This window comes from Rattus norvegicus, chromosome 10 (assembly GCF_021556685.1).
Source record: "Rattus norvegicus strain SHRSP/BbbUtx chromosome 10, alternate assembly SHRSP_T2T, whole genome shotgun sequence".
Classification (NCBI taxonomy): Eukaryota; Metazoa; Chordata; class Mammalia; order Rodentia; family Muridae; genus Rattus; species Rattus norvegicus.
The window spans coordinates 53,709,649-53,736,048 of NC_141543.1; the positions used below are offsets into that span (position 1 = coordinate 53,709,649).

At 43.6% G+C, this 26,400-nt stretch overlaps 1 protein-coding gene across 1 annotated transcript in view; it reads left to right on the plus strand.

The window, feature by feature from the left end:
- Tekt3 (tektin 3) overlaps positions 1 to 1,861 on the plus strand; it is a 34,679-nt gene extending 32,818 nt beyond the window's left edge. Inside the window, 1 exon segment of the mRNA NM_001024739.1 lies at positions 1,527 to 1,861. Coding sequence (NP_001019910.1) covers positions 1,527 to 1,743 — 217 coding nt within the window. The 3' untranslated portion in view covers positions 1,744 to 1,861.
- Positions 1,862 to 26,400: the final 24,539 nt, after the last annotated feature.

Below are 26,400 nucleotides of genomic sequence, written 5' to 3' on the forward strand. Positions count from 1 at the left end.
TTTAGCATGAATCCTTTTTTGATGAATATTTTAAACCTGTGACTTACTGAATTACGTGCAGACCCCCAGATACAGGAGGGCTGACCGTACTCAAGGTTATGTTTTCAACTGGGTGGGATCTGAGGAGAGTATTTAGAAGTGGCCGACGGGTATTTGTCTGATGTTTCTCCATTTGCTCACAGGAGAGTGGACATGTTTCTGGAGTCTGTGTGGGGATGTAAGAGTAAGCTGTTCAACCTGGCATGCCCCTCAGAATGGCACTCACATGGAGGGCAGTCACTAACAAGTCGCAAGAACGATTATTGGATTATTGCCTTTTTTATAATCTATGCCTAGTTTTACCCTTGAGTGCCACAGAGGCATATCCTGGGGGATACTATTTGTCAAATCGGTGGGTAATTGCTCTTGGGAAGAGTAACATGGTCTAATAGAAACCTGGTAGAAGAAATACTAAAGGGGGAGAAAGACACTGGCTCGCTAAACACGAGAATCTATGTCCAGCAAAACACAAAGTAAGAAGGCAGACGGTTACTTAGGAATAATGGTTTCCCCAAGCAAACAGACCAGAAAAAAGAAAAAGAAAAAAAAGGCACTGCTGCTATTTCCAGAAGCCTACCTAATAGTTATGTTTATTTATGCAAATGATAAGTAGCAGTGCTCAGGCAGGGTGGTGAGCAGGGACCCAGGGGCAGCTTGGAGACACAGGCATTTAGGGAGGGTCTATAAAGTACAAAACCTGGAAGCCCAAGACCGACCTGACTGTCAGTGAGGCGGAGCTGCTCCACTTTTCGATGACGCTGTTGTTTTCTTCCTGTCCTTGGGACTATTTTTCATCAGTGCCCAGAAAGAGCATCCGTGACAGTTTTGGAGTCACAGCCTACACAGCGAGTGTCACATACCATCCCCTTTATGTCGTATTAAGGTTTGGAAAATCACCATGTTCTGACTTTAGATCTGTGAGGTTTTTACCTAGGGAATTAATGGGACACTGTAACCTGAGGAATGCCCCTAACTGGGATATGTAAGAGGTTGGGCAGAATTCTATATATTAAAGGCTCTTTCCTCATCTCTAAAAAACTATTGTTCAGGACTAAAGCAAAAGGGATAAAGCCCCACCTAAGTCAAGAGATTTCCCCCTCACATTTGCTTTTTTTAAACAAAATATTAGCATTTATAATTTTCCTTCTTTTAACATATTATAATTAGCATCATACATTTATGTGTGTATGTGTGAATTTGTATGTCAGTGTATAGGGGGGTGTGTGTTTGTGTGTGTGTTTGCACATGCATGCGTGGTGTATGTGAGTAAAATTTTACTGGTATCTCACGAGTGTGTTTATGTTATCTCTTGGGTTATGGACTATAATAAGGTACAGACAATAGGGGATGATCCTGGTAATTCTGGAAGCATGCATAGATATATGCATCCCTTGATATAAAAAGTACTTCTGACATGTCCCTTAAACCAGCTGGGGACAGGCTGCCCAAGTGTGCCCACCCATCTAACCATGTTCTCCCTCCTGCAGCCTTGTTAACGAGGTCTACGAGGTGGACGAAACCATCCAGACTCTGCAGCAGCGCCTGAGGGATTCGGAGGACACCCTGCAGTCCTTGGCCCATACCAAAGCCACCCTGGAGCACGACTTGGCTGTGAAAGCCAACACTCTGTACATCGACCAGGAAAAATGCATGAGCATGCGTAATAGCTACCCCAGCACCCTCCGGCTGGTTGGCTTCTGTTAGGGACCCTGCGAAGAGTAGTTTTCATATTCCTAAAAAATGGTAGAAGGGAACTGTATCTCAGCACCTGAATGAGTGTTAATATAGTCGCTATTAAAGGGTTGTGTTGACAGAAACACCATGCCCTTGTCTTGGACGGCCTTTCATTTGTGCCTAAACCTTAATTTTTCTGTTTTCTGGGTTATGGAATAGAAGTAAGGAAATGTAGTCGATCTATCCAAGAAAGTAAATAGGAGGGTTCCAAGGATTCTCATCACTCCGTACGTAATATGGATGAGCCGAAAATGAGGACCAGTGTATCCTTGTGGTGACCAGATCATGAGCCATAACGCAGTCATCAGTGCTGAATGTTCGCTAAAGACCTGTGTGTTAAAGTCTTCATCACTAGTTGGGACATGGTTGGACATTTGGTATGTGGAGTGAGGCGGCAAGCCTTAGAGCTCAAGGAGCACTTAGCCTTAGCCTTTGAAAATGATGGCAGGATGCTAACCTCCTCCTGTCTCTTTTCCTTCTTGCCCATGGGTTCTTGGGGATTCCTCAGCACTGCCACCACTCTGAAATGGGAAGCACAGCAGAGAAGGGCTTCTTGTTTCTCACCTTCTCCTCTTCCTCTCGGTGCCTCTCTCTGAATCTGGGTGTGCTTGTCCTGCTTGACCATTGTCCATCAACTCCAGAATGGAGTTTATGTCTCTCCCTCCTCCTGGTCTTCCTGTCTTAGTCCATGCCCTCTCTCCTTAGAGAGAGGAAACATCGTCAGGAAACACTGTCAGATGCCAGAAGGGTTGATGTACAGACATAAGCTTGCACATCGGCTACTTTTGTGGCCCCAAGTATCAAGAATCAAACTACAGATTTTGTCTTGTTCCCTATACTTTTGATGGAACCAGATATCTCAGTACCGCTAAGTCATCCAATGGTTAGGAGCTAAACAGAATGTCATAATTTTACCAGTTTTACAACCCTAAACTTACACATCTTTTAATTTGTTATGTGTTTGTGGAGAATCTTTTTTCCATGAATTGTTTTTTTTTTTATTTGAAGAATGCAGACATAACACACTCACAGGTGTGAGAGAGACACAGTTCTTTTTACTTGCTGTATATTCCTGGTATTACAAGAACGCGACGGGAAGGGAAAAAAATGTAGTTCAGACAGAAAAGGCCTCGTTTTCTTATTTTGGTAAAGTGTGGGCAGGGCAAGATTCTGTAAATAAACATTAGGGTTTTTAGTCTGAAGCATGGCTGCTACTTCAACTACGGCAGTGCTGAGGTCTCCAGGCAGCCCAGACTCACGCTACGTACTCATGTTTAAGGATCTCAGGGCTGAAGCAGATACAACACATGATCTAGCTTCCTCTGCTTAATCCGTCTTTCATGATGTGAGTCTGGAAGGATCGTTGGGCTGCCAAAGGCATCCACTTACCCAGGCAGCATTCAATTTTAGAAATGTGTGTAATTGCCCCTAAATAGCCAAGCCGCCTATAATTTTAGTAATTTCTACTTATGTCTCTGGAGAATGTTCTAAACACCACTCACCTGGCACTTCTGCATCCTAAGTTTGTGCTATAAATAGGTGAACAGTGGGGACTGAGTTTAAGTTAGATTGTTTGTTTATTTGTTGGCATTGAGAACTGGGGTGGACTCCTTCCCTGTGGGTACAGGCTAATCTGGAACAGTGGAACTGCTATTATTCCTGTGGCCTGAGTCTTTCACCCTCCCCTCTCCTAGCCTTAGCCCTTAATGGCTCCTAGCAGGGCTGTATGTACTTCTGCCTCTGACTGCCAAGGCTAGCCACTCTTTGCCTAGTGCTGACGGTGAATTCAGAAACCCAGCCTGTCAATTATTCATATACTCACAGGGAGGAGAGAGAACGCTTAAGTTCATCACCAGAGACTACAAATTGACTTCACTTTGGCAGCCAGCCCCGGCCCATTGGCAGTAATTACGCATGGTGTTGAATTGAGAAAGCTCTTGAGGTCATGTAAGAACTCAGACACTTATGAATCTAGAGGTCCAAATGAGAGTGCCATCTGCATGGGGTCCTGGAGAGTGGAAATGTCCACAGTCACCCCGCTTCTCCAAATGGCTTGGAATTCTTCCTCAGCTTGGGGACTTCATTTATCAACAATAGGGGGTTCTGCTGTATGATGGGTGGGTGGCTCATCTCCCTGGGACCTTGCCATTTGATAATTTTGCTAGAAGATGCTTCTTTCTGCCCCACTTTTTTAAAGGAAAAAAAAAAGTCCTTTAACTACATCACCATCATAACCCAAAGAAACAATTCAGATGGCATCATGGTTTAGTGGGTCTTCACTCAAGACATCCCAGCCACGTATGAATAGACTCAGATCTGTAAGAAAACTCATTTTTCAAACATTTCCCCTTCCTGTAACGTGACGGCCAACTTTGCAGTGATATATCTTTGTAAAGGTTCTGGTCACTTCTGGTCACTCAGACATAGGGTATCTTTTTGACTTCTGCAAAATGAGGCCCGACTTGCCAAAGAACCTACTCTCTAAAGAAATCTAAATACTTTCTTTTTTTAACCTCAATTAATTAATTTAATTTAATTTAATCATTTAATTTACAGCCTGAATGCAGTCCCGCTTCCTCTCCTCCCAGTCCCAACCTTACAGGCCCTCCCGACTGAACTGAAGGGGCAGAGTTAGTCGTCATAGACATATGATGACCGCAGGAGCCTGCAAACAAACAGACGGTCACAAGGAACGTTTTCAAGGAGCTCTGATAAGACTGAAAAGCCCCAAACTTCTGAACTGGTAAGGCATTAAGTGTGAAAACAAGAAAAGAAGAAAACAAATTGATTATAAAAGATCATAGGAAGAAATATTTATGTTAAAAATAAAATGGTAAAGTCTCTGAAGAAAGGAGAGAATCAGAAAATATGGTTAAAAGGGATCATATTTTCTATGTTAAAATGGAGGGAGAAGCAAGAACACATTGCATCTGCATTCTAATTTTTTAATAACGATTCCAATTTTTTTTATCTCCTTTTAAAGAGAGACTGACTATAGTAAAACAAACTTAGATAAGAAGGACAGAGGAACTGGAAGAAGAAGCTCTCCATGAGGCAGGATGGACCATGAGCACATGGTCAAGAGAGGCTCGCCCCGAGGGTACAAACAGAGCCAAACAAGACTCAGTTGGCAGGTTATGGGGCATTTATCTGGTCATTACCTCCTAGCTGGGTTAGAATAGCTCAGAACCTGCTCAGCACAGTGCCAGCAGCTTGTAAATAAAAAAACACTAGGTTTCTGTGTCTTTTATTCAGGAGCTAAGGGGAAAGAATAGGACAGAAACTCCCCATAAAATAACATCAAAACTTGGCACCCAATGTGGGGCTGGTGCTGTCTCTGACTGGGTTGTGGGCCTTTGGATCCCTGTCGCTTAGCTGGCCTGCCTTGTCTGGTCTCAGTAGGAGAGGATGCTCTTAGTCCTGCTGTGACTTGAGAAACCTAAATACTTTCTAATATGAAAAAAAATCTGTTTTTGAGAACTATCTATTCACTCATTACTAGCCAGATGTCCTAATTTCCTGACCCCAACACATTCCATGGGTTATGCAAAGAGTCTCAAAACTTGAAGCCGAGGAGCAAGATTTAGTTTTCAAGACCCAAGAGCATCGATGTTAGGTAACTCCTAGACGGGGCAGGAAAGCTTCCTTGTTCCCTAAGGTGAGGGTTGGAGATGTTGGCCAAGCTCTTGAGAGAAGACAGTCATACCCATGTCTTTGCAAAGTCCCCCACCTCGATGATGAGTTGACTTAGGTCACCTGACCTCCTGTGCACTAGAAGTAAGCTATACTGAGTCTGCCGTTGACTCTTTAGAAAGCCTGGAAACTTCTGATTTTGTCCCTTTGGAAACTTAGTAAGTAAAACTTGAGAGATCTGGGACCACTGTGATGTGCGGAAACCCAGGCAGCCACATAGAAAAATCTCACACGATGGATACTCCCACCTGTGGCCAGCAGCCCCAGGTGAGTTCTCAGCCCAGGTCAGATCATTTGCGGTCTTCGTCTTCTTTCAGTACTGCTGATGCCATGCGATGCTGAAGACTCAGCTGTGACTGACATAATGGTAGGCCTCACGTGATTGCGATGTTTCTAATGAACTCAGCCTTACCTTCAAGCCTCTCCCAAGAGCATCCTAATGAATGAAACAGGACACATCATAGGAAACACTTAATGCCGCTGAGACTTTATAATATAACACAGCAACCTTTCATGAAATGGAAGAGGCAACTGAAGACGATCAAGCTACCTCATGTTCCTGGAATCAGGAAAGGTGACACCTACCAGGAGACTAGATTTATCTGACTGACCAAGGGACTTGCTTTTTGCAAAGAGAACACAGAAACTTCTAATGATGGAAAGCAGTGGTTAAATAAGATGTTACTGGTCTTATTGTTCAGAAAGGGAGGCATGGATGGAGACAGGCCAGTAAATCAGGAGGCAGGACACTGCTTTCTGTCTCACTATGACTCACATGCCCCACCCATGGGTGTTTCCACTGTGTAAAGGAACTCCTGGCAGAAGCGATGTTGTTCCTGATCCTCTGCAGAAGACACAAAGTCACCCACTGGGCATGTGCCGTGGAGCTACACTGAGGATGGTGGCTTGATAGATATCTGGTCTACTTAAATGAGGTATTTAACAAAAGACACATGACTGGTTTTGTTCACAGGAACGAATTGAAGCATGAGTCAGGCTAGGTATTTGTTGAGATTGGTCCCAGGGCTTTCTGCAGATACCAGTTCATGGATGCTCAAGTCTGAAGTGACATCACATTTACACACAACCCATGTACCTCCTTGTATGTACTACCTTCTCTGTATAGGTACAATGCCCAGGACAACGGAAAGGCTGTGTGAGCAGCTGCTCCGCTGCTTTGTTCAGGGCCTGAAGACAAGAAAGTAGTCTGTATGCTTAGTGCACATGCAGTCTTAAATATTTTCAGTCCATGGTTGGTTGATTCCACAGATGAAGGACTCACGAGCACAGGATGCAGGCCGTATCTGTAAAACATAAAGTATCTTTTATGTGAGAAGACCTACTTTTTCACAGTACAGAAATAAGGTGACCACATACTCATGCTTGCTGAGAAAAGAACTGAGGATGCATTAAACTTTGTTAAGTGGGACCAATTGTAGCAGGCATTAGTACTCTGTATCAAGTTATTCCCAGCATCCTACCTACCAGTCCCTTGTGGGTAAGTAGATCAGTGGGCCTGAATAGAAAGAACATAAGTGGCTTTTAGGAGAATGTATTATATCACCATCATTAGACCCTCCAAAATTCAATTTCATTGGAAACAGAAGCAAGAACCTTTGAGATGTGTCTTGAGTTACCACAGTAAGCTGACTTTACCAGACCTGTGTCTGTGTGTCTGTGTCATACAAATAGGAAATAAATCAGTGCCCTTTAAAGTGCCTGACTCTTTTGGGCTATTTGTTACTGCATCTGAACCTAACCTATTCTGACTAATACAGCAGTTTCAGCAGTTTCTCTCTCTCTCTCTCTCTCTCTCTCTCTCTCTCTCTCTCTCTCTCTCTCTCTCTCTCATACACACACACACACACACACACACACCACGAGCTGAATGTAGGTACTGAATGGTGAATTATATTTTTACACTATGACTTTTGAACTCTGCTTCCCCAGATTTAGGCTGTAGTGGTGACTAAGCAGTTGAGCCTGTGTCCTCTGGAGAGCTGGAACCCCAAACTTAGGATGTCTACCAGCCAAGCCAGGGGACATAAATATAACTACTCAACTTCCCTACTGTACTGAAAACAATCAAGAAGAAATAACAGCAGATGAAAACCAGCTTTTGGGGAGATAGTGCTGGGGAGCAGAGAGCAGGCTTAGAATAAAGGAAGAGTTTGCCCATATTGAAAGAGGTCCTGTTATCCTGCTGTGGCCAGTTACTGCTGTGAGGGAATGTACGTGACACTGTGCGGCTGGGTCAGCTGTACCCTGCTTTCAAGGTTACTTAAGCTCTAATAAGAGTCAGGAGGCTTGAGGGGAGATGGGAGGGCAGGTCTGGACTGCTGCTGTGATCATTTTGGGTACTTATTTTTACAAAGCAATGAGAGCGGAGCAGTTTAGACTTGCTGCTAAGGGTTGTTATATCCCGATTTCAAATTGTACTACGCACGGCCAAGTTGGGCCTGAAATGTAAGAACGTACCCACTGAAAAAGGTAATAGGATGTAGTCTTAATCCATGAAACTAGTCAGGTGATGCAGTAGTAAACAGTAGGTGAACTAAACTTATAAAAATAACCTTTAAAGTATATGATTCTTGGAAGTCAAGAAATACGACCTAATCTGTAGCACCATCCACATCCATCCACATCTGAAGGAATGGGTTTATAGTGTCATTTAACTCTACTTAATAGAGACAAAAGAAGCTTGGCACTCTATAGTACACATTTTGAGGTAGCAATAGAGTGCAGGGAGCAGTGGACTGCAGTCCTGGGCTATCCATGGTGCTTGAAGGGCTCTGGGTAAGTCACAAGGCAGGGATGCTGAAGGATGCTGAAGTGATGCTGGGGATCAAATGGATCTTTTTATGGTTGTACAGACACATCCAAGGTAAGAGGATACTTAAGGATAAATAACTATCCAACAGCGATTTGAAAAGTAAACTGATACTCCTCACACACAGACAGTGAAGAAGGAAAACATACCTAGTTATCACAGCAGGCCACTGGCCGTGAACTGTACCAGTCTATAAAGGCCTGAGACGACAAGCTCGGGAGAGCCATTTCATAATGGATGTCTGTCAGCCAGCTGCTCACTTTTAACTTTTAAGTATGCTTGCCTTAGGGTTTCATTGCTGTGAAGGGACAACATGACCAAGCCAACAGTGATAAAAGAAAACATTTAGTTGGGGCTGGCTTACAGTTTCAGAGGTTCAGTCCATTATCATGGTGGGGAGCACAGCAGCCTGCAGGCAGACATGGTGCTGGAGGAGCCAAGAGTTCTATGTCTTGATCCACAGGCAGCAGAAGGGGATTGTCTTCCACAGGCAGCCTGGAGGAGACTCTGATTCTACACCGAGCATAGGAGGCCTCAATGCTTGTCTACACAGTGATGTAAGTCCTCCAACAAGGTCACAGCACCTAATAGGGCCACTCCCTATGTCCAAGCATTCAAACATGAATATACAGGGGCCAAACCTATTCAAACCACCACAGTGTTGAAATACAAGTATATGTTTTGATAACTCTTATCTATTAAATATATAAGTACATTTGGATTTTTAAACCCTAGTTGTTAATTGAGTTTTGAATTTTATGGTCAAGCTAATGAATTAGGGAACGTATAGTCTGTATTTTAGGGTTGTTTAAAGTTATAAGATAGCATAGAGCCATGTTTTCCTTCAAAAAATAAACTAGTCAAATTATGTAACAGAAGAAATGCAAATGTTAAAAGTTACCTTGAAGAACAACTTTTAATGAGGCAAATGACTTTTGCAATGGTCTTAGATGAAATTTATATTAACTTTTATATTTAGTGGCTACAGGACTACAAAATTAAAGAAAATAGGCTGGAAGACAGGGTCACATGAAGTTCAAAGGCTTCAAAGCTTAGGAGGTGGAATGCTGGGATTTTTTTCTTTGCTTTTGCGAGTTTTTAACTTCCTAGAATATCCTGATAATAATGACAAATGCTAAATTTACAAAAAATTTAGGCCGAGTAAAGATGTGCCAGGCAAAGAGGCAAGCGATGCTGCAGCAGAGGCTCCGTTCTCTCTCCACTCTCACCCACCCCAGGATACCTTTCCTCAGGGTTAATAACGGTTACTAATCGGGAGGCATTCTCACTGTGAAAACTATTTTAACACCAATGAAATGGCTGAGAGTAAAGGCGCTTGCCACCAAGCCTGATGACCCGCGTCCTAAGGCCTTCACTGGAGGAATGAGAGAAACCAACGTCTATAAGTTGTCCTTTGACCTCCACAAGCACTTGCATGAGGTCATTCCTATATCCACACATCCAACCTCCCCTAAATTACACGCACGCGCGCGCGCACACACACACACACACACACACACACACACACACACACACACGAAAGAAAGAAAGAAAAAAAGGAAGGAGTGAAGGGAGAAAGACACAGACACAGAAAGACAGAGACAGGATTTTAAAGCTCATTTTATGATTTTTTTTGTCTACCTTATGTCTTCAAAGTAGAAATTAAAAACTAGCAGGACTTTGAGAAAGGTGCCAATCATTAATAAAGATTCATAAAGGTGGACAGACTTGTCACATCCAGTGGACAAAGGAGAGCATCATACTGAGATCCCTGGTCTCATCTCCTTGGGTGACCTACGTGAGGAACTCTGCTGTGCTCCCCTCCAGGGTCAATTTGCTCTTGCCCTCACTGTGTAATTCTGAGGACGCATTGTATGGAAAACTGTATTTCAGCCATTATTTTCTCCCAATCAGTGCATTTTTTTATTGGCTATGCTCTAAATGCTAATGCGGCATTAGAGGACAGCACAGCAGAATGAACCCTGCTCTCTTGGAGCTCACAGCCAGTAGAGGTGACTGGCATCAGTCAGATAGACTTGGGAAGAGCTAAGTTAATTGTGAGAATGTGTAAGAGACAGTGAGCCTTGGGATACGCCCTTTCAGTTGTTAATTAAAAGATTATCTGAGAGGTAGCAAGTCAGTATGAGACAAGGCAGTAAGGGGAGGCCCCTGGGGGTGTTTTAGGTAGACACGGTTTAGGTAGACACATAAAAGATGTGTCATTTATACAACTATGCCCAGGGGTCAGATCAGCATGATCCCTGAACAGGTAAGCAGAACCCTTCACTCACAAAGAGCACACACGCCTGGTTTAAATTCTCTCTCGTCACAATCTAAATGTCTAATGGGTTTTGAGCAAAGAGACCCCAAATTTTTTTGTATACTCTTCTCAATTATAGCTGGTCCTGAACATAGCAGTTTGATCTTCGCATAAATCTAAACTCCTTAAAGACCACTGGTATGGTGTGTTGGGTTTTTTTTTTTTTAACGATTTGGTATTATTTTTAATTGTGTGTAGGTATGTGTCTATACATGGATACATGCCTGTGAGTGCAGGTGCCTGACAAGAGTGGAAGCCAGAGGCATCTACTCCCCTGAAGTCAGAGTTACAGACTGTTCCCAGCTGCCTAATGTGGGTGCTCAGCTCCTCTTGTAGAGCAAGACTGCAGTGAGATTCTTGTAGGTGCCCTTAACTGCTGAGCCATCTCTCCAGCCTTACCAGCAGAAGACATTTCTATTCCTCTCAAGGAATGTGGAGTATTCTACCAAGGTCCAATCCAGTCGGAAGGCTTATAACAAATAACACAATGGAAATATCTAAAAGATGACACTGGGAAATTGGGGGAGGGGATGATGTTCAACTAATAAAGCAGTAGTTCTTAACCTGTGTGTTGTGACCCCTCAGGGGCTACATGACCCTTTCTTTCACAATGGGTGCATAAGACCATTTGAAAACCCAGATATGATTCATAACTGTAGCAAAATTACAGTTATGGAGTAGCAACAAAAATTGGGGTCACAACATGAGCTCTATTAAAGGGCTGCAGCATTAGGAAGGCTAAGAACCACTGTAGTAAATACCTTGATTGGGATAAACTGCACTGTCCTCTGAGCTGAATACCACTCCCTTCTTTTTTTCCTTTTCAACCCAGAGATTTGAAAGCCACCCCTTCAATCTTAAACCTCAAGATACCTTTTGGGATTGCTTCCTATCTTTAACATTAGAGGTTCCTGTATCAAAAGGGCTACCCTTTCATGGTAAATTTCCCCTCTTCTCTTTTATCATCTGCGAGCCCAGCTGACTGCAGTGAGATTCTTCAGTTATTGGTCTGCCTCCCACTAATCTAATTTCACAGGCACACTGGAGCACATCCCAGAGGGGCTTGGCTGTCTCCTCCACTTACCTCAGTCCAATCTCTATTGTCTGTGAAATATGACTTCTGTTCTGTGCATTTCCCATAAACTGTCCAGTGATGTCATTGGCAGCTTCATAGCCCTTCTTGTGGTGTTCCTGTCTCTTGGCACTCTCCATCAGTATTCTGCAGTGGGAGTAATGTTCCGTATCTTTTCTGGCTAGAATAATAGCCACTAACCACGAGTAGCTATTGACAAACCAGGGTTCCACGTGGAAGTTTAAGGTACCAAAGTCCAGCCAATCAAAGCACTTGTTGAAGGTCCTGGTACCCATGACCCCAAACCCAATGCTTCCTGGTACAGATTTTCTCTGTACAATGAATAGGACTCATGCAATGCTTTATTTGTGGGTGGTTTTATAGAATATGAATTAATTATAGCAAATATCTGGCTGACCCTAAGAAATCAAATTATTCCATTGGGTTACAAGTGGATGGTCATTAAGAAAAGGAGAAATACTTTGATTTGATGAGTCAAAAACACAAGAGAGCCCTTCTGTTGACCTGCAAGAAAGCTCCCATACATAGGAAGAGTCCTTCTGTTCACATTCTAGGTGGTCTCCTCTGCTTTCTGATGCTCTTAAGGCTTTCAGTCCATCACTGAGAGAAGTCACGACATGAACTTGGATTTAGGAACTGAAGCAGAGATCATGGGGGAACACAGCTTACTGGCTTGATCCTCCTGCTCTGCTTAGTTTGCTTTCTTATATACCCCAAGACCATCTGTCCAAGGTTCACACCACCCACAATGATCTGGGCCCTCCACTACTAATCATCATCCAAGAAAATGCCCCATAAACTTACAGGCCAATCTGATGCCATGTATTTTCTCAGCTAAAGACCCCTCTTCCTAGGTAACTCTGATTTGTGTCAAATTGACAGAATGCTAACCACCACACAAGTGTCACAGCTGCTGCTGTACAATGTACAGTGTGGGTCCTGCTCTGCCTCTGTGCTTGACCAGCCTTTGATCACTGCCCAGTCATTATTACTTGACACGCATGGGGAAATCCCACTCATGCCACCTCTAGGCTTTTGGGTTTAGTGGGAGGAATTCTAAATAATGAGTCTGAGTCTACCCAGCTACTGAGAAGTCATGAGCTCCCTGATTAAAATACAGTCCCTTTTATCCTGAGCATTAGTTAGGGTCTCAGTGGGTACTGTGTAAGACAGTGCTCTTAGGTGTTTGGGTAAGATGTTTGAACCCATATGGTGAACAGCAAAAAGATGGAGAGGTTTTTGATAAATAGGAAGTAGGAAGGCAGACTCTTCTAGTGAAGTTCCAATGGAAAGAAGGAAGGGTCTCACACCATGTAGTGAGTCGAGGGTTTTGGGACAATGGTGGCCTCAAGATATAAAAGAGAAGAACTGTAGGTGCCCAAGAAAGGTAGGTAATTGGTTTCAGACTGGCAGGATGTTGATTTACAGCAGGCACAGCTGTGACAGTATTCGGAAGATTCTTGATGACATGGGCTGTGAGGTAAGCAGTTTCTTCCTCAGGCCATGAAGGTCTGAAGAGTGGAAGGATAGGTCCCATGTGTGAGGTCCTGCAGGCACACCTCTGAGGAGAAGAGTGTTCAGAAGGCCCGTGCTCATGAAGAGCAAAGTGCAAAAGATCTGTGTAGATACAATATAATAGGTCCAAGGTAATACTGGAAGGGGGGACATGGGTGGGTCCAGGCAGTGCTGGATCGGGTATGCAATTCTGCAAGGGTCATAGGTAGCTGAAGGTCAGAAACAGACAAGAAAGGCATAACGAGGGCTGCTTTCAACTCCTTACTGTTTCCCTTGGGTAGCTCTGAGCAGCCAGATAACAGGGCTTCAAGGAGGGAGCAAACACACATGGGCTATTGCATGATGGGCGGTAAAAGAAAAGAAACAGCCTGAAAAGCACAAGAAGTCTATACATTTCTTCAACAAGAAGTGCTGTCCTTAAAAACATAGACTTAGAAGCTATAGATAACCCAGGAGTCACTGTGCTGTTTACAGATGAAATACTTGGCGACAATGTTAAAGTAATTAAGATAAGAAATCTTCCACTCTTACCCAGAGAGTTTCTGGCCACAATTATTTGGTTATTCCAGAGGCAATGTGTTTTAACTATGTCAATTAAAGATGTGATTTGTGGGTAGATCAGTGAAGTGGAAAACCTCCAAACAGTCTCACATATGTGTGCAGAGCCAGTAAATTGTTTCCTTGCAGCAAGGGAGAGATGGCCTAGTCCAGAATTGGATATTAGGAAAACATAAAGTCCTGATTGCATCTAAGGAAAATGTAAAGTTTTCTTCATGATAGTCTGAAAATATCAAAAACTTAACATCTGAGTCTGGGGGCGTAGAACACAGAGCAGAAGTCAGTCCTGCAGATAACATTGACCAACACCCACTAAGGAACCTTCTGTATGTTCTGTGTCCATCTAAACACTCAGGGAGAGTAAAAGCATGTTGAGTTCAGAGGCAGTGAATGGTCCCTGATACACACTTCAGGATCTTTTCAAGTTCTGTGACGTAATTCAGGTGCTGCTATAAAGTGCTGCTTACTCACTTCTCCCCCCAAAATGAGCTCTTTCTCTACTATTCATAGACAATAGCCAAATATTGAGAGGAAGTAAAAATTCTCAGCATTTGCCTTTAATGTCCAAGTTTTGAAAAACTGCTATATGGGATGGGGAGATCACTCAGTCCACAAAGTACTCATTCCATAAGAATAAAGACCTGAGTTTGGTCCCAAAAACCCACACAAGGAAGCTGGGCTTGGTGGATGCTCGTAATCTCAGTGGAGATAGGAGACAGACAAATCTCTGGGTTCTCTGACCAGCTAAGTAAATGATGATCCAAAGTCAGCAAAACACACTGTCTCAAGAACCAATGTGTGCAGCACATGAGGAACTATACTTCTGGTCTACACACACACACACACACACACACACACACACACACACACACACACACACACATGCACACATGCACACACACACACACACACAGGGTGGGGGGTGGAGGGAAAGAGGAAGGAAGAGGGAGACAGACATTTTATCTAAAAATCTTATCTAAAACTGCTTAATATTCAGCCAAATGGGCAAACCATTCAACATTACATTATTTACAAGGCTATAATTGACCTTATTAGTGGTATATAGTAATGCTTAAAAAACAAAACAAACAGCAAAACCAGTGAATAGGCAATGATGGGCACCACTTGATTCCAGCCTTCAGTTGGAGTGTGCATCCTTTGACACTGCATCATAATTTGTATGCATAATGTTGGACAAGTATTGAGAAGAGGTGTGGGGGAGCAAGTTGGTGGCACTATCTTCATCAGTGCCTACTTAGCTAGCTTCCATCATCCTAATGCAAGGCACATTATCCAATTATGGGCATGACTCACACAATGAATGAACACATCGTTTCCTACAGCACAGTTCCAGCAGAAAAAAATCATCTGCTTGAATATGTATAGCTCTTATCTCAAGAGTTATTTTAAAGGTTTCTTTATGAATAGGCAATTTATATTCCCTTCAGGGTTCATGTTTGGAAGCCAAGTCCCCAGTATGTCAGTGTTAAGCATTGGCAGCTTCAAGAGGCAAGATTAGATCATTAATCATGGATAGATTGATGTCATCATTGTAGGAGTGGGTTTGCTCTAAAGGCAAGCCCTACCCTTTCTCTTGGGCTCTACCTTTACCTGATGTGAGGCACCACGCTCTTGGACTTTCTAGTAAGAATCATAAGCCAGAACACTTTTTGATCACTATAAATTACCAGGTCTATGGTATTTTATTATAGCAACACAAATGGAGTGAGACAGTAATTTAGTCAACCATGAACCAAAACCAAACAGCTCTACCTCACGTGACAGTGCTCATTATATACTAGTCATAGACATGCACATCACATGCTATTAATATTCTTTAGTTTCCAACATGTGCCAAATGGCTAAAGAATTGTTAATATCACTCAGTATATGCTGTTATACTGTAATAGCAATCCCCAAATCTTTATATCTAAGGCTAGCCTTGAACTCACAATCCTCCTTCCTCCTATCTGCTTGAACCATGGATGGATGCAACCACAATCAGCTTTCTGTACCTTATTCAGCAAATTTCATGTACAAATCAATTCATTTATATATCTTTTCTATCTTGTGACCAAGGTGATGGAGCATCCCACACTAGAACAGTGCCACATTGTCCCAGAAGCAGAGAAAGAGAACACAACAATCCCATGTGGTATTTCCACTCTTGATACTTGAATAAAACAGATCATATGGAAAAATGTAACATCAAACCAACCCAAGCTTACAACACACATAGAAGGCCAAATCAGTGAACAGTACAATTGACCTGCACAGGCTTGTTCTACTTCTCTTTTGAACACATCGATGTACAACAATTTCCTAAAGTTCTAAGTTAAGAAGTCTCATGAGCCAGGAAGTAAACAACTCCCAAGTCTCAAGAAGTCCCTGAAACTTATAAGATATACAGAGGCTGTCTTCAAGAAGTAGCAAACAACTTTCTTAGAAGAGAGTAAGAGGAGGCAGAGCTGACTGTAGGAGACAGAACTGTGTGGAGAGAGACTCTCTGGACCAGCCAACCTGCCTAGAAGAGACATGCTGGGCTTCTAACACATTATTACAGAGAACTCCAGGGATGCAGTTTTTAAGTCATTATTCATGATAGGGTGGGCTTTTGGTGATATTGCACCCTTGAGTCATCTCTGCTCCTGTGAGTTAACCCCTCATCTACCCCCCATATAAGTCACTCTAATAAATTCATTGGTTTACCAAGTTGGACTTGGATGTAGTCATTGCTTTTCTGTCATTGATGCCCTTTCTGCGGTGAATAGGAGTGTTTGTCATGTCTCCAGGAAATCTCACATGAGAAACATGAAGATGGAAACCTATATACTTTGGGAGACAGAATTGACCCAAATCTGCTCATATCTTTGAGGAAGATTTGGGTATTGGATATGTATTTCATTTGATTCATTTAATAAACACAACTTGGGAAGTAATAGTGCTCTTGCTAGGATTAAAAGACCTTCAAGGTTCCAGGGTTCCAGGGTATGTGAACATGTGTGCTCCTGGTGTCTCATGTCTCTATGCATTTCTTATGCTTTTTCTTTGGCTCTTTTTCTTGTTTGGTTGATTTGTCCTGTTGCGATTTGTTTGACTTTATTTTAACAGTAACATGACTGTTACGGGTATAAGCAAGTACTTTCTGGTTGAATTTGAGGCCCGTCTACAGGAATGCATGAATGCCTGTAAACCCGGAGAAGAGCCCATGGCTGGGGACATCATATACCCCCAGGGGGACACTTTCTAATATCATTATGCTAAATGAACACATTGTCCAAGTGCCTTCCAAATACTCATTTATATACCCATAGATCAGTCTTCCTCAGCCTTCTCCGGAGAGGCTTGTTACTGTAGTGGGTGAGTGGTAGGTGACACAGAGACTCATAACTGGGCAAATGATGAGATTAAATGACACTGAGTGCTCATCCCTAAATAGGACATCTATAGTAACTCCTCTAAGGCCCAGGGCCACCACAGAAAAGGGGACAAAAATTGTATGAGCCAGAAGATGAGAAGATGGGTCATAGAAGACATCATCTATACATGACACAGCTGTGACGTTCACGAACTCATTAACTGTCTACATAAGATTGGACCCATCAATATTTCATCAGGGGTCAGGGATGGACATCAAATCCCACCCCTTATTGATGGCAGAGATGGTTTAGGGGTAAGGAGGTGGTGTAGACTCACTTGATATCCATCTACAGGAAATTCCTCTCACACATTCTCACGCAAGTCACTCTGTTGAAACCCAGTGTGGCATGTGTCCCCTACGACATGAAAGTAGGAGGGGCATCTGTTGAGAAAAAGGAAGTTTCCAATGGAAGAGGGAGGGGGAATGAGAGGGGGAAATGAGAGGTGAAAATGATTAAAATTCGTTATACACATACACAAAACTGCCAAATAACAAAAATAAACAAAACAAAATGGTACAAAACAAAACCCAGAACTTTGAAGGGACAACAATCTTAACTGAATTTAGCTTACATTTACTTAAGCTGATATAAATTTGTATTTAGCCTCGAAGTCCAGACACCATCCTAGGCAGTCGGCAGCGGGATGAAGAAGAAACAGGGCTGCCCTGTGCTCATGGGGTCATGTGAGCAAGAGCTTGGAAGGCCAAAATGGAAGTGGAAGTGTGTCACTCAGGAAAAGAGATGTCCCACTCAAGAAATGGTGCCAGGAGGGAGAACAAATGACTAAATCCAAGAGCGAGCTGTGTGAGGAGTGTACACTTGTGCCTTTTGAGTCAGACAAAGCTTAAATGAGAGGTGGCCTTCAAATGATACCAAGAAATTAGAAAAGGGAGACAGAATTGTGGGAATAGTATGAGGGACTAAAGGTCAAGACCGCACTTACAAACTGTGTGCAACACGATTCATCCCACAGCCCATCCCTCCCCAAAAGAGGAGGATGGAGCCTTGGTAATTAATGAGGGGCTGCTGAGGGAAGGAAAATTTGGGAGAATCAGATTCCTTGTCCCGAGAGCGATCCTGGAGAGAAAGACCTTTGGAGTTTCTGGTGGATTTCCTAGACGCCTGGAATGAAGGGTCTGGGGAAGGGAGGGACAGAGGACATGAGTAGCAGGATATGGGAATCATATGGTGGCGTCATCTAAACTTTATGAAGTTGTCTATGAGGAGACACTGCTGGAAGGAACCTTGGCTCTGGGAAGATGCTATGCTTCTGATGGGTCTGTGGGAAGAAGGGCTCAGCAGTGGGCAACAGAGCTAGAGTAGTGGGATGAGGTTTGTCAGAAAGGACATTTGACTATGAGATAGGCTACAAGGAAATAGAATCCTTATGAGCAAAAAGGAAACCAGAAGGTGGAACAAAATTGGAAGTGGAAGAAATCAGGCAGTCCATTGGGCTCCATTCTTCCCAGGTACCTTTGCTGCTGCCATCCCATGTGGACATCGGACTCCAGCTTATTCACCAGACTCCAGCCTCTTCACCAGACTCCCACCAGTGAATTTCTAGGGAGTCTCCAGGCCTTCAGCCTCACAGACTGGCTGCAGTACTGGTCCCTCCGCACTGAGAAGCAGAGCTCTTGGTCTAAGCAGCTACGAATTCTCTGCATCTCCACCATGCAGGCCCTCAGCTGATTACCATGCCTCCAATCCTCTAAGCCAGTCTAATAAAAACAAACAAACAAACAAACAAACAAAAAACCCGTAGGAAACCAGAGACTCCAGGGTTTCTTTGAATGGAGAGTGAATCATTTTGGAATGGGGGTTGGGGAGTGAAATTCCCCCTTTCCTTCCCAATTTTACCTCTCTATTTGGGGTCACTCATTAATTGCCAAGGCTGTACTGCTTTTCCTGTGAAGCGGGTAGAGGCTGAGTTGCGTCACCTCAGAATTCGTATGAAAAGGTTCTGGCTGTCAGTCCCTTGGAATGTGATTGAGTCTGGAGATAGGATATTTGAAGTGAAGATGACAAGTTTCCTGAGAAGGTACCCCACAAGAAAGCAACCTAGTGACACCTTAGGTCTGGAATACAGATTCCAGAATTATAAGAAAGCAAATTCTTGTTATTTGAGCCACCCCCACTCAGACCGTTGGACTTTACTTTATGACCCCCAAGAGACAGACACAGGTATATGGAAAATGATCCTTACTTTGCTATTTTTAGAACAGGACTGTGAGATGTTTAGAGCAGACTTTTGTAAAGGCTGTGAGGAAACAAAGAGGAATACAAATTGAAAGGCAAGCACTGAGCTTGGAAGTGGGACTTTTTATTTTCTGGAGCTGGGGACCGAACCCAGGGCCTTGTGCTTGCTAGGCAAGCGCTCTACCACTGAGCTAAATCCCCAACCCCTGTTAGTGGGATTTCTTAAGACAATAACTAGACACAAAAAGGTCTGCCTGAGGAATCACATGACTTTGAATTTCCCTGCTGTCTCTTGCCTCCAGAGGGGCAACCCTGTATTATATCCACTGCCATTTGTCACAGATCCTTGTGCTCCTGTGTACTAAGACCAAGGCTGGGACACAGAACCACAAGCAGCCTGTGGCTGGAGTTTGTGGCTAAGAAAGCAGCAGTAGAAGCCAGATGTCGCAACCCAGGCTTGTCCAGAAGTCAAGCTGGACATCCATGGAATTCATGTGGTCACAGCACCCCATGCATGTTTGGGGAGAGCTGTGCGATGAATGGAGTGTTTATAAGCATTTGGGAGAAAGCTGTGTGTTCCCACATTCCCATGGCCCTGACTGCAAGCTGTGAGCTGCACGCCCTCATTCCCACCAGCTGCACACATAGAGTCCAACCGGGCTCTTTTTCTGACTCGAGAGGAACATTCTCTGGCAGAGACTAACCCTCCAGGGTGCTCCAGGAAAGCCGCTTTGAGAGCAGAAATGGCCAGGTCTGGATAAACATAGTTCAGTCCCTCAGATGTTTTGAACATGACTAAATATCCAGCCACACGCGTTTCATCAGAGCCCTTCAAATAGTTCATCTGAAGTCCTGGCTGCGATCCAGGCAGTTGCTGGTCAAATGTTAAATCTACTGCTCCAGAAACCAAACACCATGGTGTTAAGCCTTACGGGATGAAAGCTAAGGCTGTGTGGAGATGTTCCTGGGCTTGGGGAGGGGAGTTCTCTATACTCTGAACTTCATTTTCTTGTTGTCTAAAATGGCATTATGATGAAGGTAATTCTTCAGTGACACAAACCCTGAGTTTTAAAATTGAGAGGCAAAGGAGGACTTTTGCTTGGGTACTGCAAAGTTCTCTAAGTCCACGTACCACAGACACATCCAGGAAACACTGGCGGTGACTGTGGGGATGACAGTGATGAAGCTAATGACCTCTTGACCTATCAATGGAGCATAGTTGAAATACCCCAATTATCTCTTGATCTATCATTGAGGCATAGTTGAAATACCCAACTGACCTCTTGACCTACCAATGAAACATAGTTGAAATACCCCCACAGTACTGGCTACATTCTTTTCTTTTTTCTTTCTTTCTTTTCCTTCCTACATTCTTCCTTCCTTTCTTATACCATGGTCTAGAAATCCAACTGCAAGACTGGACACTAGCTAGCTATCATGTTGGAAATTATGTTGAACTGCTGAAGTAAGGTCTCTTTCTTCACACAGTCTCACTGCAGAATACATGGAGGCGTGGAGATTCACTTCTCTGGTTGTGCATTCATTCATTCAATGAACGCCTATTTTATTTCACACATGATAACTTAGCATATCCCCCAAAACACTAAGAGGGGCCTCAGTCATTCGTGAGCTTATAACGTAGAAGGATGAACATAATGGATAAATAGAACATACCTGGGCCTATCATAAACTGCTTGACTGGGCACAGTGTATAAAATGTGGACTTGAGGGTAAGAAGCAGAATGAGGTAATAGAAAACTGAGTTCAACTGCCTTCCCATCATCAATGCCTCAGAGAGTCGTGTGACAGACTTTTCCTGGAGAGTCACAACAACATGTCTACTCACCCCAAGAAAGGAACCCATTAAAGACCAAAGTGTAGATACCACTGAAGTCCTATTAATGATTGAATGATTTTTCTAATTGGGGCTGCTTATTGGAGTGTGGGTGAGGGGTTATTTACCAGGTACAGAAATGACTCAAAGACAGCCACATCACCAAAGTTCACCTCAGCATGGTGACAGCTCACAAAGCAGGGAACCTGGAGCATACTGCACAGTCTGCCAGGAGTTCAACAGGCAGAAGCGTGTTCTTCTCAGGTTGTCCTTTCCAGTTGTTCTGAGCCTCAGCCAGGAAGCTTGGCTGATTTCTGCTTGTTCCAGACTGCTTGGCTCCTTTGAGAGTGGCCCTCCACAGTATTTATTATTTACTCTTAGGAGGGAGGGGCCTAATGAATCTGGTCAGTTTCAGGGACTTCCTGAAGCTATTTTGAGTTATCTAGTTTCTGTCTTAAGGAATATCCCTGAAGCTGAAATGTTTCAACCTGGGAAGAAACTGCTACACAATAGAGATGCTTGGTTTTCTGTGGCAGCCACTAACCCAGTTACCTTAAATGTTACAGCATCTCCGTGCTGTCATGGAGATCTACTGGAACACAAGGCTAGCAGGAATTTATATATTAATAGACGTGAAAAGAAATGAAGATCTCTGAGGCAGCAATTGTTGTTACCCAGAAATGAGAAGTATTTGAGAGAAAGAGCAGATAGCGTTCATGAGCACCAATGAGGAAGTCATGTCATGCTCAGACAATATCTGACGGGTATCTTCTATGTATCATTCCAGGTAGAAAAGGTCAGAAGGAGACTCAGAGGTGTCTCAGATCAGATGACTGGAAGGGAGCCATGTGTTGACTTGCAACCCCAAAGCCAAAGGAACTCTGGCCAAGTTAGTAATAGAGATAGTATTTAATTTCTTACTAGACACAACACACAAACACAGCAGACAAAATACATAGAACAACTAGAACACTGGACATTTATCAACAACAAATGGCTAACACTGAGAGTTAAGACACAGAGGAGGTGAATGAGTCTATGACAAGTTCATACCACTGGATTTCCAGTACTGCAGGAAGAAACCCATGAAAGCTGAGAAGAGTCAAGAGCCTGATATCATTGTGCTCATGTGGGGTCTTCAACTCCTTCACGCCAAATCTCTGTTGTCTTGAAGCATCTGAGGGGCATCCTTCTTGAAGCTCAGTCCGTGGTTGTTCTGCATTTCCTTGTCAGACCTCACCTAGCATCCTTAAAGCAGCTTTCAGGCAAAAACCAAGGCCTATGGGTAACTGTACAGCTAGGTCTCCTGCTCCAGCTTCTAGCCTGTGGAGAGCTAAGTGTTGAGACTTCTTGTTCTTATTGCAAAGCGCCTTTTCTAAGTAAGTTTTCTGTTCTTTATCAACCCTTTGTTGTTGGGTTTTCATAGGTCTTTTTCTGAAGATTGAAAAAAAAAGTCATTTGTTTCTGTGTCCAAAGAATAGTGTTACAGTTTAGTGTGTGAGATATGTGTAGTGTTGTGACTCTCGGCCCAAGATTACACACGTGTAGAGCCAGGTTTAGCTCATTTTCCAGCAAAACTACTCAAGGTGATGCTCACAAGATCTGTGCAAATTCATAGACTGTTTAAGGCCCTCCAGAGATAAGCAGAGATATGGAAGAAATATTAGGGGTTCCTCCTCTCCCTCCTCCTCCTTCTCCTTCTGCTCCTCCTCCTCCTTCTCCTTCTGCTCCTACTCTTCCTCTTTCCCCCTCTTCTTTTACCTCCTCTTCCTATTCTCTCCGGCTCTTTAGCACGCTGATGTCCCTTAACATTCAGTGGCCATGTCTGTCTCCCATGCCTTACAGGCTCAAGTAACTAATTAAGATGAACTAGAATAATGAGCAAGTACCCAGTAATGACAATAGTTCACGAGGAAGTCTTGCTCTCCACTGAGCCTCAGAGCAGACCACAAATACACCGGACTCTCTAGATTGACAAGTGGCTCCCCAGAATAACTAGACTCTCAGAAATGTCTGAGAGTCTCCATAAGCCCAGCAATTACCACAGGCATCTAGGTAGCTTCTAGATCTTTCTGCCATTTTCATTCTTTGGAGATGCAGCGGAGTCAACTCTTAAAGTAAATTTCTAAGCTTCAGAGGCTCAGGAGCAAGAAGAAATTAATTTGCTCCTTCAGGAGACACTGCCTCTCTCCCCATGTAAACTCCTGCTTCTAAATGTCACAGGGTTGGCACTTATATCCTATCCCCTAAACCAAGTGTTATTAATGTACCAGTTACTTTGGGCTGTGTAACAAGCCACGTCCAAACTTATTGGCCCAAAACAGCACGTGATTGGCTCTCACAATTCTCACGCCACATTCACTGGCATTCCCCTCCAGGCCAGACTCTGGTGTGCTTGGAGGATCTTAGCAGAGGGGTGGTGGTTGAGAATCTCGTATCCTGTTGCCTCTTCATTTCCTGAGGCGTGTTTGGGGTTCCTTCTCTGTGTTGCATGGTTACTATCACACTAGCATGGACAGATGTCAACTTAAAGAATGGAAAATTGAATCCATCTCTTGAGGGAGGTGTGCATTAGGGCTGAGAAGCATCTGTGGGCTGAACAATGTCGTTTGTTCCTAGCTACAGTAGCTGCTCAATAAATATCCATTGAACGAATATGATTTTAAGAGCTCTTCAGTCTTGCTTCTCCTCACGTAGTTGAACTGAAGGTGTTCAAAGCACATTGTCCCAAAGTCCAGGCTCTGTAGAGCGCCAGGGATGCCAAATACACTTAGTCACCACCTGGAAAAAGTCAGGTCTCCCTCACCAGGGAAGAAATCAGTAAAATCCAGCGACCTCAGTAAGGCTTTTGTTTCCACGATGGAAGATGGTGCTAGTGTGGGCAGGAAGCTGATACTACAGTGGGAAGTTTCTAGTAAATGGTCAGCCTGCTTCAGCTCCACCAAGGAATCCACACACTGTGTGTTCTCTCGTTGATGGTCATCTTCTTTGTTTTGCTTTTTTGAAACAGAATCTCTAAGCCAGGCTGTCTTTCAACCCCATATGAGGTCAAGAATAACAGTGAATTTCGGATTATCCTGATTCTACCCCCCTTGTTGGGATGACAGGCATATACCACCATGTGTGAAGGGATAAGGATTGAAGCCAAAGCTGCAGAGTAAAAATGGCTCCTCAGTTCTTGGGGCAAACGCATGCCTGCAGTGTCGTCTGCATATACAGACTTCCGCCAGCTTACATGCAAGTGTCTGCTCCTGGTTGCTCTTTATCTGGCCTCAAACTGAACAGCCCATGAGTTCATCCTCACCCTCAGCTTGCTGCAGTGAAGCTCTTTCTCTATAGCAAGCCATTAAGCTGCTCTATGGTCTCTGCTTCAGGTCCAGTCTCCAGACTCCTGTCTTGGCTCCCCTCAGTGATGGAGGGTGACCTGACACTTGTAAGGTGAACTAAACCCCTCCCTCCCACATCTGTTTTTGCTTCTATTATTATCACAGCAATAGAAAGCAAACTAGGATAGTTTTCATTATTTTTTCTAATGTGTCACTGAATTCAAAATTTAATCTGTTGGATTATTAGAAGAAGTTATGGTGTGATAGCAGCCTGACAGACACTCAGTTCCTCTGGACAATTCCCTCAATTGCCTCGGGACATTGCTGAGCTTTGTGATCTTGGGGTCCTTTGTGTATCGCTACCCCTATCCATGTGTGAGGCATCACTCAAAGGACTTTGGGGATGGGCTTTTGAAAAATCCATAACAATAAGAGACCATAGAACGTGACCAACTTTGATGGCAGTGTAGAGACAGAACTTTATAAAAAGGCGTCATAGTCTGTGGTTTACTGAGGGACATAGCACAAAGAGGTGAGCATAGGGAGCTCTTGTGAAAGGGGACATCAGAGAGGGGCCATACATGTCTAGTAATGTCAATATCACTCAACAGTCCTCTGAGTCACAGAACTCTTAAGGGCCATTGCAACTTGGGATCGTGTAATCATAAGGCTCTGTCTTGCCCATAGGTAGATGATTGGGCTGAGGTATGCCAAGAAGGTAGACACTATATGGTTAAAAATATGATTGTCAGAACTACTTTTAAAATAGTGCAATGTATGAAACATTGGATTTGAGCTGATGAGTCTCAGCTTACAGTGAGCTAAAGAACCCAGTACTCAAAGGCCATACTTGGCTCATTTGTGCTTCATTTTAGCTGTGAAAGACCACAGCAAGCCGCTCACTGAGATGAAACACTGTAAAATGGGGAGGAAATGACTGAGGGCAGATCCTGAAGACCTGGGAACAATGTGATTCTATCTTGATTGAGGGGCCTCCTGCAGGAAAGGAAGTGAACCACAAAGCTATGAGAATGAAAACTCAGTTCGGAATGACTTCATTCACCTGGCTCTGCCTTGGGGAGTCTGACGCCTGGTGGTTCATCGCCGGCATATTTAAAAGACAGTACAATGTAGAAAAAAGTGTCCTGATATAATAAATCTCCAGTTCACAAGAAAGCATATTACATCAAAACTCAAGGGATGCATGTCATTTCTCCTAGGATGTGTTCTAGAGATAGGCTACCTGTTGAGGGTCTAGGGGAAGAGTCTTGGTCATACTGTTTGTTTGTTTTGTTTTTTTTTTTTTGTTTTTTTTTCTTTTTTTTTCAGAGCTGGGGACCAAACCCAGGGCCTTGCGCTTGCTAGGCAAGCACTCTACCACTGAGCTAAATCCCCATACTGATGGCTTAGAAGTTATTTGGTATGCACTCACTGATAAGTGGATATTAGCCCGAAAGCTCAGATTACCCAAGATACAATCCACAGACCACACGAAGCTCAAGGACAACCAAAAGTGTGGATGCTTCAGTCCTTCTCAGAGGGGGAACAATAGTATTCATAGGAGGAGATATGGAGACAAAGTTTGGAGCAGAGACTGAAAGAATGGCCATTCAGAGCCTGCCTCACTTGGGGATCCAGCCCATATACATATAGCCAAACCCAGACATCATTGACATGCCAAGAAATGCATGCTGACAGGAGCCTGACATTGCTGTCTCCTGAGAGGATTTGCCAGAGCATGACAAATACAGAGGTGGATGCTCACAGCCAAGCATTGAACCAAGAACAGGGTCCCCGTTGGAGGAGTTAGAGAAAGGACTGAAAGAGCTGAAGGGACTTG